The 14,412-nt window shown below is 44.5% G+C and overlaps 1 protein-coding gene and 1 pseudogene across 2 annotated transcripts in view; both read right to left on the reverse strand.

Annotated features, from left to right (window-relative positions):
* Positions 1 to 4,187: 4,187 nt before the first annotated feature.
* Positions 4,188 to 5,223, reverse strand: LOC110302706 (annotated as a pseudogene).
* An 8,107-nt stretch (positions 5,224 to 13,330) lies between these two features.
* Positions 13,331 to 14,412, reverse strand: part of Prmt2 (protein arginine methyltransferase 2) — a 29,779-nt gene continuing 28,697 nt past the window's right edge. The window contains exon 11 of one of the 2 annotated variants that reach the window (XM_021173876.1): positions 13,331 to 13,897. In XM_021173876.1, the coding sequence (XP_021029535.1) occupies positions 13,865 to 13,897 (33 nt within the window). In that variant the 3' untranslated portion in view covers positions 13,331 to 13,864. The remainder of the gene's footprint in view (positions 13,898 to 14,412) is intronic. The other variant, XM_029482901.1, reaches the window with a different exon arrangement.

Genomic DNA, 14,412 nt, shown 5'->3' on the forward strand with positions numbered 1-14,412 from the left:
GCAAATACACCTAAGAGGAGTAGATGGTAGGAAATAATCAAACTCAGGACTGAAATCAACTAAACAGAAACCAAGAGAACTATACAAAGAATCAAAAAAAAACAGGGGCTGGAGCTGGTTCTTTGAGAAAATCAACAAGATAGACCTTAGCCAGACTAACCAGAGAGCACAGAGACAGTATCCAAATTAACAAGATCAGAAATGAAAATGGAGACATAGCAACAGAAACTAAAGAAATTTTAAAAATTATCAGATCCTACTACAAAAGCCTATACTCAACAAAACTGGAAAATCTAGATGAAATGGATGATTTTCTAGACAGATTCTAGGTACCAAAGTTAAATCAGGATCAGATAAACCATCAAAACAGTCCCATGACCCCTAAGGAAATAGAAGCAGTCATGAAAAATCTCCCAACTAAAAAATCCCCAGGACAAGATGGTTTTAGTGCAGAATTCTAACAGACCTTCAAAGAAGACCTAATACCAATACTTTTCAAACTATTTCATAAAATAGAAACAGAAGTAACACTATCCAATACATTCTATGAAGCCACAGTATACTGATACCTAAACCACACAAAAACCAAACAAATAAAGAGAATTTCAGACCAATTTCCCTCATGAATATTGATGCAAAAATACTCAATAAAATTCTTGCAAACAATATCCAAGAACACATTGAAATGATCATCTATGATGATCAAGTAAGTAGGCTTCATCCCAGGGATGCAGGGATGATTCAATATATGGAAATCCAGCAACATAATCCACTATATAAACAAACTCAAAGAAAAAAAACACATGATTATCTCATTAGATGCTGAAAAAGCCTTTGACAAAATACAATATCACTTCATGCTAAAAGTATTGGAGAGATTGGGAATTTAAGGTCCATACCTAAATGTAATAAAAGCAACATACAGCAAACCAATAGCCAACATCAAACTAAATAGAGAGAAACTTGAAGCAATCTCACTAAAATTAGGGACAAGACAAGGCTGCCCACTCTCCCCCTATCTATTCAATATATGACTTGAAGTCCTAGCCAGAGCAATTAGACAACAAGGGGAGATCAAAAGGATACAAATTGGAAAGGAGAAAGTCAAGATTTCACTATTTGCTGATGATATGATAGTATGTATGAGTGGCCCAAAAAAAATCCACAGGAGAACTCCTACAGCTGATAAATAACTTCAGCAAAGTGGCTGGATACAAAATTAACTCAAACAAATCAGTAGCCTTCCTCTACTCAAAGGATAAATGGGCTGAGAAAGAAATTAGAGAAACAACACCTTGTTTACAATAGTCACAAATAATATGAAATATCTCAGTGTGACGCTAACCAAGTAAGTTAAAGATCTGTCCAGTAAGTGACAAGAACTTCAAGTCTCTGAAAAAAGAAATTGAAGAAGACCTCAGAAGGTGGAAATGTCCCCATGCTCATGGATTTGCAGGATTAATATAGTAAAAATGGCCATCCTGCTGAAAGCAATATACAGATTCAATGTAATCCCCATCAAAATTCCAAATCAATTCTTCACAGAGATAGAAAGAGCAATTCTCAAATTTATCTGGAATAACAAAAACAAAAAACAAAACCAAACAAAATAGCAAAAACCATTTTCAACAATAAAAGAACTTCTGGGGGAATCACCATCCCTGTCCTCAAGCTATACTACAGAGCAATAGTGATAAAAACTGCATGGTATTGGTACAGAAACAGGTAAATAGATCAATGGAATAGAATAGATCTTCCAGAAATGAACCCACACACCTTTGGTCACTTGATTTTTGACAAAGGAGCTAAAACCATCCAGTGGAAAAAAGACAATGGTGCTGGTTCAACTGGTGGTCAGCATGTAGAAGAATGCAAATTGACCCACTCTTATCTCCTTGTACTAAGCTCAAGTGCAAGTAGATCAAGGTCCTCCACATAAAGACAGATACGATTAATCTAATAGAAGAGAAAGTGGGAAAGAACCTCGAACACATTGGCACAGGGGAAATTTTCCTGAACAGAACATTAATGGCTTATGCTCTAAGATCAAGAATTGACGAATGGAGCCGGGCGTGGTGGCGCACGCCTTTAATCCCAGCACTCGGGAAGCAGAGGCAGGCGGATTTCTGAGTTCGAGGCCAGCCTGGTCTACAGAGTGAGTTCCAGGACAGCCAGGNCTACACAGAGAAACCCTGTCTCGAAAAACCAAAAAAAAAAAAAAAANAATTGACGAATGGGACCTCATAGAATTGCAAAGCTTTTATAAGGCAAAGGACACTGTTAATAGGATAAAACAGCATCCAACAGATTGGGAAAAGATCTTTACCAACCCTACATCCGATATATATATATATATTCAAAATATATAAAGAACTCAAGAAATTAGACTCCAGAGAGCCAGATAACCCTATTAAAAATGGGGTCAGAGTTAAACAGAGAATTCTCAACTGAGGAATCTCAAATGGCTGAGAAACACTTAAAGAATTGTTCAACATCTTTAGTCATCAGGAAAATACAAATCAAAACGACCATGAGATTCCAACTTACACCAGTCAGAATGGCTAAGATCAAAAACTCAGGTGACAGCAGCTGCTGGTGAGGATGTGGAGAAAGAGGAACACTCCTCTGTTGCTGGTTGGATGGCAAGCTGGTACAACCACTCTGAAAATCAGTCTGGTGGTTCCTCAGAAAATTGTAAATAGTTCTACCTGAGAACCCAGTTATACCATTCCAGGACATATACCCAAAAGATGCTTCAACATATAACAAAGACACATGCTCTACTATGTTCTCAGCAGCCTTATCTATAATAGCCAGAAGCTGGAGATAACCCAGATGTCCCTCAGCAGAGGAATGGATACAGAAAATGCGGTACATTTACACAATGGAGTACTACTCAGCTATTAAAAACAATGGATTCATGAAATTCTTAGGCAAATGAATGGATCTATAAAATATCATCCTGAGTGAGGTAACCCAGTCACAAAAGAACACACATGGTTTGTACTCACTGATAAGTGGATATTAGTCAAAAGAAGCTTAGAATACCCACTCACAGACCATATGAAACCCAAGAAGAAAGAAGACCACTTTGTGGATGCTACAGTTCTATTCAGAAGGAGAAAGAAAATAATCTTGGAAAGAAGAGGGAGAGAGGGATCAGGGAGGGAGAGAGGAGGGGAGAGAAAAGAGGGGTGCAGTTCAGATATGGGAGGAGATGGGGGAGGAGTACAGAGGGTCAGGAATTTGAAAGGAGGTGTGTAGCAGTGGAAGAGGAGGAACGGGGTAGCCACTAGAAAGTCCCAAATGCCAAGGACCCAAGAGGTTCCCAGGCCCCAACAGGGAGGATATTAGCTGAAATACCCAACACAGGGGGAGAAAGAACCTGTAGAGACCATATCCAGTGGATAGGCACAGCCCCTGGTTGAGGGATGGGGACACCCATCCACGTTAAATATATTAATCCAGAATTCCTCCTGTCAAAAGAAAATGCAGGGACAAAGAGTAGAGCAGAGACCAAAGGAAAGGCTATCCAGAGACTGCCCCACCTAGGGATCCATCCCATCTGCAGACACGAAACCCAGACACTATTGCTGATGCCAAGCACTCACTGACAGGAGCCTGGTATAGCTGTCCCCTGAGAGGCTCTGCCAGAGCCTGACCAATACAGATGCAGATGCTCATAGCCAACTACTGGACTGAGAGCTGGGAACCCAATGGAGGAGTTAGGTAAGGACTGAAGGAGTTGAAGAAGTTTGCAACCCCACAGGAAGAACAACAATATCAACCAACCTGACCCCCAAACATGCCCAGGGACTAAACCACCAACCAAAGAGTACACAATGGGGGGAACCCATGGCTCCAGCTGGATATGTAACAGAGGATGGCCTTATTGGGCATCACTGGGAGGTGAGCCCCTTGGTCCTGTGGAGGCTCAATTACCCAGGGTATGGGGATGCTAGAGCACTGAGACAGGAGTGAATGGGTGGGTGGGAGAGCACTCTTTATAAAGGAAGGGATAGGGGGGATAGGGAGTTTGTGGGGAAACTGGGAAGGGGGATAACATTTGAAATGTCAATAAATAAAATAACCAATAAATTTTTTAAAAATTATTTTAAAAAATATTATGTAATTATGTAATATGTAATTCATGTAATACACAAGTGGTTCCACACTGCTAGCAGGAAGCCAGAAAGGATGCTAGAGAACAGAGCTGGAGAAATGCGCCAGAGTGTGGTCTTCAAATCCCCATGAGCCAAGCCAGCCTAGAGAAGATGCAATTCCTTTGAGCAACTGAAGCAGAAAAGACCCATCACACAACTGGATGTAATTTTCTTCAAGGCATGCTATTGGTTGGAACTTTGATTTTTTTTTCTCTTCAGTTTTTGTGGTTTCATTGAAACACAAAACATGCATGCAAGCCATGTATTCGTTTTCTTTGCTGCGTAGCCTGGCACTGGGATTGGTGACCCCCAAGGCCTGCTATGCTACTCTTTCTATGATGGCTTTGCTTTTCGGTTCTTAGAGGAAACATTGTGAGCAATCTCAGCACAGTAGGACTTGTCCCATGTCTTAGTTAGGGTTTTACTACTGTGAACAGACCCCATGACCAAGGCAACTCTCATAAGGACAACATTTAATTGGGGCTGGCTTACAGGTTCAGAGGTTCAGTCCCTTATCATCAAGACAGGAGCATGGCAGTGTCCAGACAGGCATGGCGCAGGAGGAGCTGAGAGTTCTACACCTTCATCTGAAGACTGCTAGTGGAAGACTGACTTCCAGGCAGCTAGGATGAAGGTTTTATAGTCCAGGCCCACAGTGACACACCTACTCCAACAGGGTCACACCCACTCCAGCAAGGCCACACCCACTCCAACAAGGTCACACCTTCTAATAGCACCACTCCCTAGGCCGAGCACATAGAAACTATCACATTATACAACAGCAGCACTTTCAGCTACTTGACATTGTGGACTAGAAACTTCTGGAATCTGCTGGGTCAAATATGCTTGGTTTTCTTGTTGCTCCTGTAACCAGTGTTGGGCATCAAGATCTGGCCCTTGAATCTTCTCTGAACCTTGTTGTCAATACTTCTGGGTTTCTGCCAGTTTTGCTTAATTTTGACATGTCGGTCTGACTGGTGCCTGATGAACTTCTTGTTCTTTTTTTTTTTTTTTTTTTTTTTTTGCTTTTGGGCTTCACCAGAGGCGAGAGGGCAGCCATGATACCACAAAATGGTGGCCATGATACCAGATGGCAGCCACCTCGCAGGCAGCGCCAAGCAGGACCATGATGCTTTATATATCATTGCTTCTTAAACTTTTTTTTCAAACACTACCACTTGTCACAGAGAAAACTTTTATATAAATGTTGAGGTTTAATCTTTGCTATGTATTGTAATGCTAAGAACAGGCCCCCAAGACCTGGTTGTCCAAGAGATGAGAGAGTCTGCACGTAGACCCAAGTGACACTATGTGTCCTTGCCCCTAAATTATTTCTGATTGGTGAATAAAGATGCCGGCAACCAATAGTTGGACAGAAGAGACCTAGGCAGAGTTTAGTGTTCCTGGGCTTGAGGTTGGGGAGAATCATGAGGGGGAGGAGAAGGTGGGAGAGGAGGAAGCCACTATGGATTAGGTGAGGCATGGAAGCATGGTCATGTGGGTCGGCTACCTGGAGTTAAGAGCAGCCCAGATGAAACATGGCACATTATATAATGGGATTATTGGCTAGGGAATAGACATAGTAGCATAGAGGATAGATATCTGCCCAGCTTGTGTGCTGATTAAGGCTTATTATAATTATAAAGGCTTTTATCTGTGAACTAAATGGCCAAAGGCAGGGTAGAAACCCCAGATTGTGATTAAATATTTCTACAACACGTAATCATATAAGATTTTATATCAACGAGAGTGTATATTCATGTTTTATAACAGTGATACTTTTGTGGGCATCTTCTACATTAGTAGGATCTTTAACTATTTCAATAACTGTCACATAATATATGCAGCATAATTTATTTAATAAATATCATATTTTAAGTTTTTCCTAATTGTACCTTTTATAAAGAACATGGTCATTGACTGTACACTTTCTTAAAAATTCTTCCCTCATGCAATACATCCCAGCCACAGTTTCCCCTCCCCCCAACTCCTCCCAGCTCCACCCCACCCCCTTCCTCTCCCCCAGATCCACTCCTTCTCCATTTTCCTTCAGAAAAGAGCAGGCCTGCCAGAGATATCAACCAACGGCTGTCTTAGTCAAGGTTTCTATTGCTTTGATGAAACACCAGGACCAAAAATCAAGTTGGGGAGAAAAGGGTTTCTTCAGCTTACATTTTCACATTGCTGTTCATCACTGAAGGAAGTCAGGACAGGAGCTCACACAGGCAGAGTCGTGGAGTCAAGAACCAGTGCAGAAGCCATGGAGGGCTGCTACTTACTGCCTGGCTTCCCATGGCTTGTTCCGTCTGCTTGTTTGCTTGCTTGCTTTTTAAAGATGTATTTATTTATGTGTATATGTAGCTGTCTTCAGACACACCAGAAGAGGGCGTCAGCTCCCATTTTAGATGGTTGTGGGTTACCATGTGTTTGCTGGGAATTTAGCTCTGGACCGCACGAAGAGCAGCCAGTGCTCTTAACTGCTGAGCCATCTCTCCAGCCCCCAGTCTGCCTTCTATAGACCACCAGCTCAGGCATAACACCATCCATAATGGAATGGGCCCTCTTCCATCAATAACTAAGTAAGAAAATGCCTTACAGCTGGACTTTATGGAAGCGTTTTCTAAACTAAGGCTCCCTCCTTTTAGATACCTCTAGTTTGTGTGTCAAGTTGACACAAAACCAGCCAGCACAAGTGACCCCCTTGTCAACTTGACACACAAACACATACCTTTTAAGCCATAACCTTTTTCTTACTCATCCCCCAAGATCTCACATTAAAAACATAAATAACTTTAAAAGTTCTCCACTCTTTACAAATTCAAGCACATTAAAATTCCAGTCTCTTTAAAATATCCAACCTCCCTTAAAACCCAAAATCTCTTTGAAAAGTTCAAAGTCTTTCAGTGTGGGCTCCTGTAAAAATCAAATTTAAATTAAATACCTTCTTCAAGAGGGAAGAACCAGGGCACAGTCACAATCTGGACAAAGCAAACCCAAACTCTAAGAATGTAAATAACTCAATGTCTAATATCTGAGATTCACTCACTATTTTCCGGGCTCCTCCAACGGGTTTGGGTCTGCCGTCTGCAGCACACACAGCTTGTCTTCTAGGCTCTGGCTGGCTCCACTCCACTGCTGCTGCTGTTCTTGGTGGTCATCCCATGGTATTGGCATTTCCAAAACACTGGGGTCTGTTGCTGCAACTGGGCTGCACTTTCACCAATGGCCTCTCATAGGCTCTCTTCATGCTGCCAACCCTCTATTTCTCTGCATGACCCCTTTAATCCTGGACCTTCAACTGCCACTGTGACTGCACCTTCACCAATGGCCTCTCCTGGCCCCTCACAGTGCCAAGCTTCAGCTGCTCTCCAGGAACCCTTCATGCCTTCAAACCAGTACCACCTGGGTGACTCTTACACATCACAAAGTGAGCCACCAACACGAGGTACGACGGTGGCCGCCTCTAGAACACAGCTCCTCTATGCCCTCAGGAAGCACTTCCCAGAAGATTTCACCTTGTGTTGCTCTTCTCTTAGTCACCACTAATTTCTTAGCTCCAGCTGGCCAGCACCAAGTCCCAGGAACACAAAGATTTCGGGTCAGTGGTGCAGGTTTCTTGTTAATTATAACCGAAGCTGTCTCTTTATCCTCAGCTGACCAGAATGACAGAATCTTAATTCAAAACAGCAAACAGCCGTGATAGACTTTGAACATCCCTCTGGAATTTCACAAGGCAATCCTCCATCTTTTGCATGCCTCAACGCTCAATGGTTCTTCTAGCCCAGAGTTCCAAAGTCCTTCCACAACCCTCTGCAAAACAGGGTTAGATCTGTCAACAATACCTCACCACTTGTCTGAGTTAGGGTTTCTGTTGCTACAACGACACACCATAACCAAAAATCAAGTTGGGAGGCAAAGGTTTATTTGGCTTACACTTCCATGTTACTGTTCATCACAGAAGGAAGTCAGGACAGGACCGTTAACGGGGCAGGATTGCAGAGGCAGGAGCTGATGCAGAGGCCATGGAAGGGTGCTGCTTTCTGGCTTGCTACCCATTCAAGCCTCTTTGCACATTTATTGGGAAGAAATCTGCATAGTAAAATTTGTGTTAGTGGTCCTCCCTCTTGGAGATTAGGTCAAAAGAGGAAAACATTTCAGTGAAAACCTCATTGTGTTTAGTAAAACATAAATTTGAGGGGCTGCCAGGAATGATAAATGTAACTATTTGTCAAAAGCTCTTGAAACAAGCAGCCAGCGCGCCCCCTGGTGGTGATAAGTAATTAGGGGGGATTAATTCTGCAGAAGTTCCTAAAACCAACCATGTTCCATTCCAGTTTAACGTCTCAGCCCACCCATCTAAGATAGCAGTTTTAAAATCACGCGTTCTTCGTCATTACAGAACAAGGCACAAAAGAGGGGCTGGTGAGACGACTCAGCAGGTAAGAGTACTGACTGCTCTTCCAAAGGACCCGAGTTCAGCAACCACATGGTGACTCACAACCATCTATAATGAGTTCTGACGCCCTCTTCTGGTGTGTCTGAAGACAGCTAGCTACTGTGTACTTACATATAATAATAAATAAATCTTAAAACAAACAAACAAACAAACAAAACCTAGCAAAGCATAAAGGATCATTTAGCAGCCACCTGTGTGCCCTCTTCTGCCACCCTCCTCTCTGGTGCTAGAGCCCTCAGCAGTGCACGGGGTCTTTATTCTTTCTGAAATCATTCTTTCTCTTCATCATGCCTGTTTACCTAAAAGGCATATGTGGGGCTGGAATGATGTCTCATTGGTTAAGAGCATTGGCTTCTGGCTGCTCTTCCAGAGAATCTGAGTTCAATTCCCAGCATCCACATGAAGACTGCTCAGAATGATTGTGAACCCCAGTTCCAGAGGATCTTACTCCCCTCTCTTTCTTTCTTTTAGATTTATGTATTCATTTATGTATTATATATAAGTAAACTGTAGCTATCTTCAGACACNCTAGAATAGGGCATGCACCCATAGACATAAAAAAAGTAAAATAAAATAAACAAAAGAAGAAGGCAGTTGTATCATCGTATCTATTTTTCTACGTAGCAGTGTGTCATCACTGAAGTTGATGGAGTCACTAACAAGTTTATCCTGAGCGCATCTTGGAACCCAGTGGCAAAGAGGCCTCAGCTATGATTATGACTTCGTGCTCCAACCTCATCCTCTCGTACAGGAGTTACTGGCAACCATCCCAGGTCATACGATGGGGTGCGGAAGACAAATTCCAGGGGGGAGCAGTTAGGGCTAAGGGCTAAGGTGGGGGTGGGCTGGGGGGGTGGAGTCTGAGAGAAAGGAATATAGATCTATGAGGAAGGGGCGATACTGTTCCTCTAAGTCGTTGCCCTCGGCCCCAGGAGGGATCTGTGGCTCAGATGACAGACAATCAAAGACTGGGACCTGAGTCGAGTCTGGGCCTTGGTGAGACCATGGATGGAGTTGGATGAGGGAGGTTAGGGAAACTGGATATGTCTCTCGGGAGGCATAGTGATAGCAACAGAGGGGAACAAACGAAGGGTAATAATAGAACCAGAACACAAAATGCGTTAAATACGGATGGGGTCAGGGTATGGATGTAGATGGGATGAACACGGACCTGCCTGAGGTTGGGGGAAGAGGAGGAATCTGGAAGAGGTGGGTCAGATGATAAAGGTTGTAGAACAGGGGAAGGGAGCCCTATAAAGGGGTCCTGTGTTTCCGAAAGCCACAGAACAGGCAGTGAGGTGGCCAGTGGAAGGAACCCAGCTGCAAAGCGGAGCAGACACAATCTGCCCGCCGAGGCCCAAACTGAGCAGGGAGCAGTGGCCCACCGTACCCCATCTGTCCCCCGGCAGTGGGGCGGGAGTCCCAGCACCCGGGATCATGTCTAGGTTCCGGGGATCTTGCCATGTGAAACGGGTCGGGGCTAGGGGCCCAGGTAAGGTTAGGAAACGACCCTCCGGTATAGAGCCCGGGGAGGAAAAGGTACCAGCGGGAGGAGCCAGGTGTGTGGCTCCAAGAGTGGATTGGTAAGACTGGAAATTTCCTGTCTGGGAGGAAAGATGTGCCATCTACTGGCAAGTTCGGGGGAAAAACAGCAGAATTTGAGACAAGGTTTCTCTGTGTAGCCTGGCTGTCTTGGAACTCAATCTGTAGACTAGGCTGGCCTTGAACTCAGAGATCCTTCTGCCTCTGCTTCCAGAGTTCTGGGATCAAAAGCACTCGCCACTACCGCCCAGCTAATACTATCTTTTAATAACCAAGTTTGTGGTCCTTTTAAGAAAATCTGAACAAGGCGGGATAGGTCAAAGAGAATCTTGGATAAAGGAGATCTGTTCTGGGAAAAGTGTGTATCAGCTAAGGACTGTTAAGGATTAACAGGGATTGAGGACTGTTGACTGTCATCATGGTTAACTTCCAGACTCTGCATGGGAGCACTGAGCCTTAGAACTCTTCTGTAAGTAGGAACGGTAATGATTTAAGGTTGCCAAGGAAAAATTGGTCCCAAACGGTGTGTGTGTGTGTGTGTGTGTGTGTGTGTAATAAATATGTCTATGTGGTAAAGCTATTGGGGAGATGATAGAATCCACACACCGCTTGCCTTTTGTTGGGAGCAACCCTGTTTGAATGTTAACTGCCTTGTCAACCATAAGTGCTTACTTACAAAGTCTTGGCCTTAGTGGAAAAGTACTAGCTTAGTTGAGATTTCTGTGGGAAAAGTTGAGGCCTCTGTAGGAAAGTACTACCCCCAGTTAAGAACAAATAGCTATAGATCTTGTGGACAGGTACCTAGCAACCCATTCTGTTCTGTTCCTTCTGCTGAACTTTTTACCTAGCCAATATCCTGCTTTTGGGAACAGGTGCATACTCCCAGAAACAAAGCGATTCTGCCTCATCCCCCTCCCATCCCCTGCTTCTGTGGGCATAAAACCTGCCTGGGAACAATAAAAATTTTACAGCTTGATCAATCAGACTTGCTGTCCTTCTTTGTGTTTCTCGCCTCCCATTCTCTCCACAGGTGGTTCCCCGGACCCTGTTAGACTGTCCCGCGGGCCAGAACAGCCTTTATTCTCCAGCATGTAATTATTTACATGTTTAAGTAACATTTGGTCAGGCCATGTGTGATGGTTCAATCTTGTAATCCCAGCATTAGGAAGACTGAGGCAGGATGCTTATGAAGATGACACAGGTAACATTCCTGATAAAGGCTTACTCCTCTATTGCCTGCAGTACCCAGGACCATACATTTAAGTAATACAGCATCTAGTCATAGGGGGAAGAGGCACTCCTGGGCACATGTACTCCAGACTTTGTTTTGCTCTGCATCTGGGATGAATCCAGCTCTAAATGGAAGAGACACTTCCTGATTCAACTCTTATGACTCAACATTCGGGACGCATGGTGCATTTTTCTCTGAAGGCTTCTACAAAGATACCAAAATGATTCAGGAAGAGGGATGATGGGCAGGGGCTTGGGAAGGCCACTATACCCGACTGAAACAGGGACAGCTGGCATCTAAGAGTCTCTACCAGAAACACTCACTGAAATACCTCCTCGGTGGCCTTGGATGAAGCAGGACTGTTGTTGAAACGGGGTGTCTAAAACTGCCACAGTCTCCTTTGTCCCCCTGAATTCAGACAGGGTTTCTCTGTGCAACCCTGGCTGTCCTGGAACTCACTCTGTAAACCAGGCTAACCTCAAACTCAAGAGATCCACCTGGCTCTACCTCCCGAGTGCTGGGATTAAAGGCGTGCGCTAGCACCACCTGGCTTATATTCTCCCTCTTAGAATGCATCCCGATGAATCAGGAACAATTGTGATCCTCAGAAGTTGAAGGCTAACTTTTTTCTCAAAGTGCTTGACCACAAAATGACCGAACCAAATGAAGAAAACATGGCATTCTCCTCCATGACACGTGGTTCTACTCACATGCCAGAGGCGTGATGGAGATCATGGTGCCTCTGCGTGTGGTTGTGTCTCAACCTGGGTATGTGTCCTGTGTGCACTTGTGTCTTTTTGGTTTTGCCTTGTTTATTATTGAGACAGGATTTCACTATGCAGCTCTTGCTGGCCTGAAACTCGGTAAGTAGACCAGGCTGGTCTCTTAACTCACTGAGAGCTCCTTGCCTCTGCCTCCTGAGAGCTGAGAATAAGGTATGCAGCTCCATGCCTGGCATGAGGCTCCAGCTCAACAATGACGTGTTGGACTTTGGGGGTTGGGGGTGGGGCAACAGTATACTTTAAAAGAAAATTCTAAACATCAAAACAATTTTTAAAAAAGCCCACAAATTTACATGTAATACTAAGAAATGTTACAAGGCAATAATGTGTAATGTGCAATCCTGTAAGGATCCATAATTCACTGAAGAACGATACCCTAGACTCAAATAGTAAACAAAAGCAAAGAGTATTTCCCTCTGCAGAAGTCCAACATGCTGGGGTCTACCACCTTCCAAGATGGAGGCACCGAGTAAACTTGAAGGCGCATTAGGGGAACTCACGGGAGTGGTAGGTGACTTTTATCTTAATCTCTTGGCTCTATCTCTAGGGACATCCCAGAACCACTGCTGGGGAATGGGGTCTGGAAACTGTTACTGAGAAAGTCTGGAAACTGCTGATACCCCATTGTCCTTGCCTCAGGCCAGGGGCCGGGCCTGGACTTGCCTAGCTCTTGGAAACAGGGATTTAGGCCTAATCTCCTGAACTGCCAGTTTGAAGCCTGTCATGGAGGCAGCCTAGCCTGTCTCAATCCCCTGTGTCTCAGTTGGGGTTTTATTATTGTAATGAGAAATTTACAACTCTGTAAAAGAAAGCATTTGACTGGGCTGGAGTACAGTTCAGAGGGTTGGTCCCTCGTTGGCATAATGGGAAGTGTGGTGGCAGGCAGGCAGGCAGGCGTGGTGCTGGAGAGGTATATCTGAGAGTTCTATATCTGGATAGGCAGGCAGCAGGAAGAGAGAGTGATACTGGGCCTCACTGAAGCATCTGAAACCTCAGAGCCCACCCCAGTGATGAATTTCCTCCAACAAGGCCCCGCCTCCTTCAATAAAGCCACACCTCCCAATAGTGCCACTCCCTATGGGGGTCATTTTTATCCAGACCACCACCCCATGCTTATGAGAAACAGTATATAGGCACAGAAACAGAACAAAATGAATTTGTTCATTAGAAAATATTTATTGAGCATGTACTAAGTCCCACATATAATTTACCCATAGACATTACACGCGGCTACCCATGCAGAGCCCACTGGGCACGCTGCCACCTCCAGTCCTTGCACCGAGACACGGGTGCATGGCTATCTCTCATACTGGAGCACAGCTCTGCAAGTCACAGTCCACAGGTATACAGCAGCTGGCAAAGGGCATCAAGGACACCACTGACACAAGGTGCGGACTTCACAGTCACAGGTACACGGGCTGAAATGTGTGTCTGGGGGATCTACAACTACTCCCAGCTGGGAACACGGTCACCGCTGACAGCCGACGGGTACCACAGGATGAACACCTAAATACACAGCCTACGAGAGACATGACACTGCGGGTGAGCTGTGAGGGGCCCGGTGTCAGCTGCCAGGTGGGAAGGGGTCAGCATGGAAGGGGTGAGTGTGGATGTCACAGTGGGTGGCCAGGTGCATCTTCTTCCATAGAGATGCATGCCGTGACCACAACTCCCACGCCCTGCTTCACTGTCACCTCCATATCGGAAAGACCTTCTCTCCAACCTGTAAAAGATCCGATTAAAAAGAATCGATTCACCATTTCTGTTTGATTGGCATGTAGCATTTCCAAATAATTTAACAGCGGGTGGAGTGGGTGGAGCAGCATCCTGTGCGCCCATGTTTAAATGACAAACATTTTGACACAATATAAAATTACCACAAAATAGAATCATTTCATTATTTTCCTTTTCTCTGCTACATTAATGCTGTATTCCAAAGCAGAGCTCTAATTTCCCCGTAACCCTTTAAGACCTGAGGCCTGACCCCCAATCCAACTCTATGCAGTTCCTGATCATTCCACATATGGAATATGTCCTTCACACCTCACACGTGGCTCTCCCGTGTGAGCAGGTAGCAACCCCAGACAGGCGTAGGACTTCTCTGAACAGCTACGTTATGTAAGTATTAGCCATTTACCCTCTTAAACGGTCCACCTCCCATAATATGAAATGAGGGATCTATCTAATAACCACCTTTGTCCTGTGTAAAGATTATAATGGCACGGGAAAGGCTAGGGC

Source organism: Mus caroli, chromosome 10 (genome assembly GCF_900094665.2).
Source record: "Mus caroli chromosome 10, CAROLI_EIJ_v1.1, whole genome shotgun sequence".
Taxonomy (NCBI): domain Eukaryota; kingdom Metazoa; phylum Chordata; class Mammalia; order Rodentia; family Muridae; genus Mus; species Mus caroli.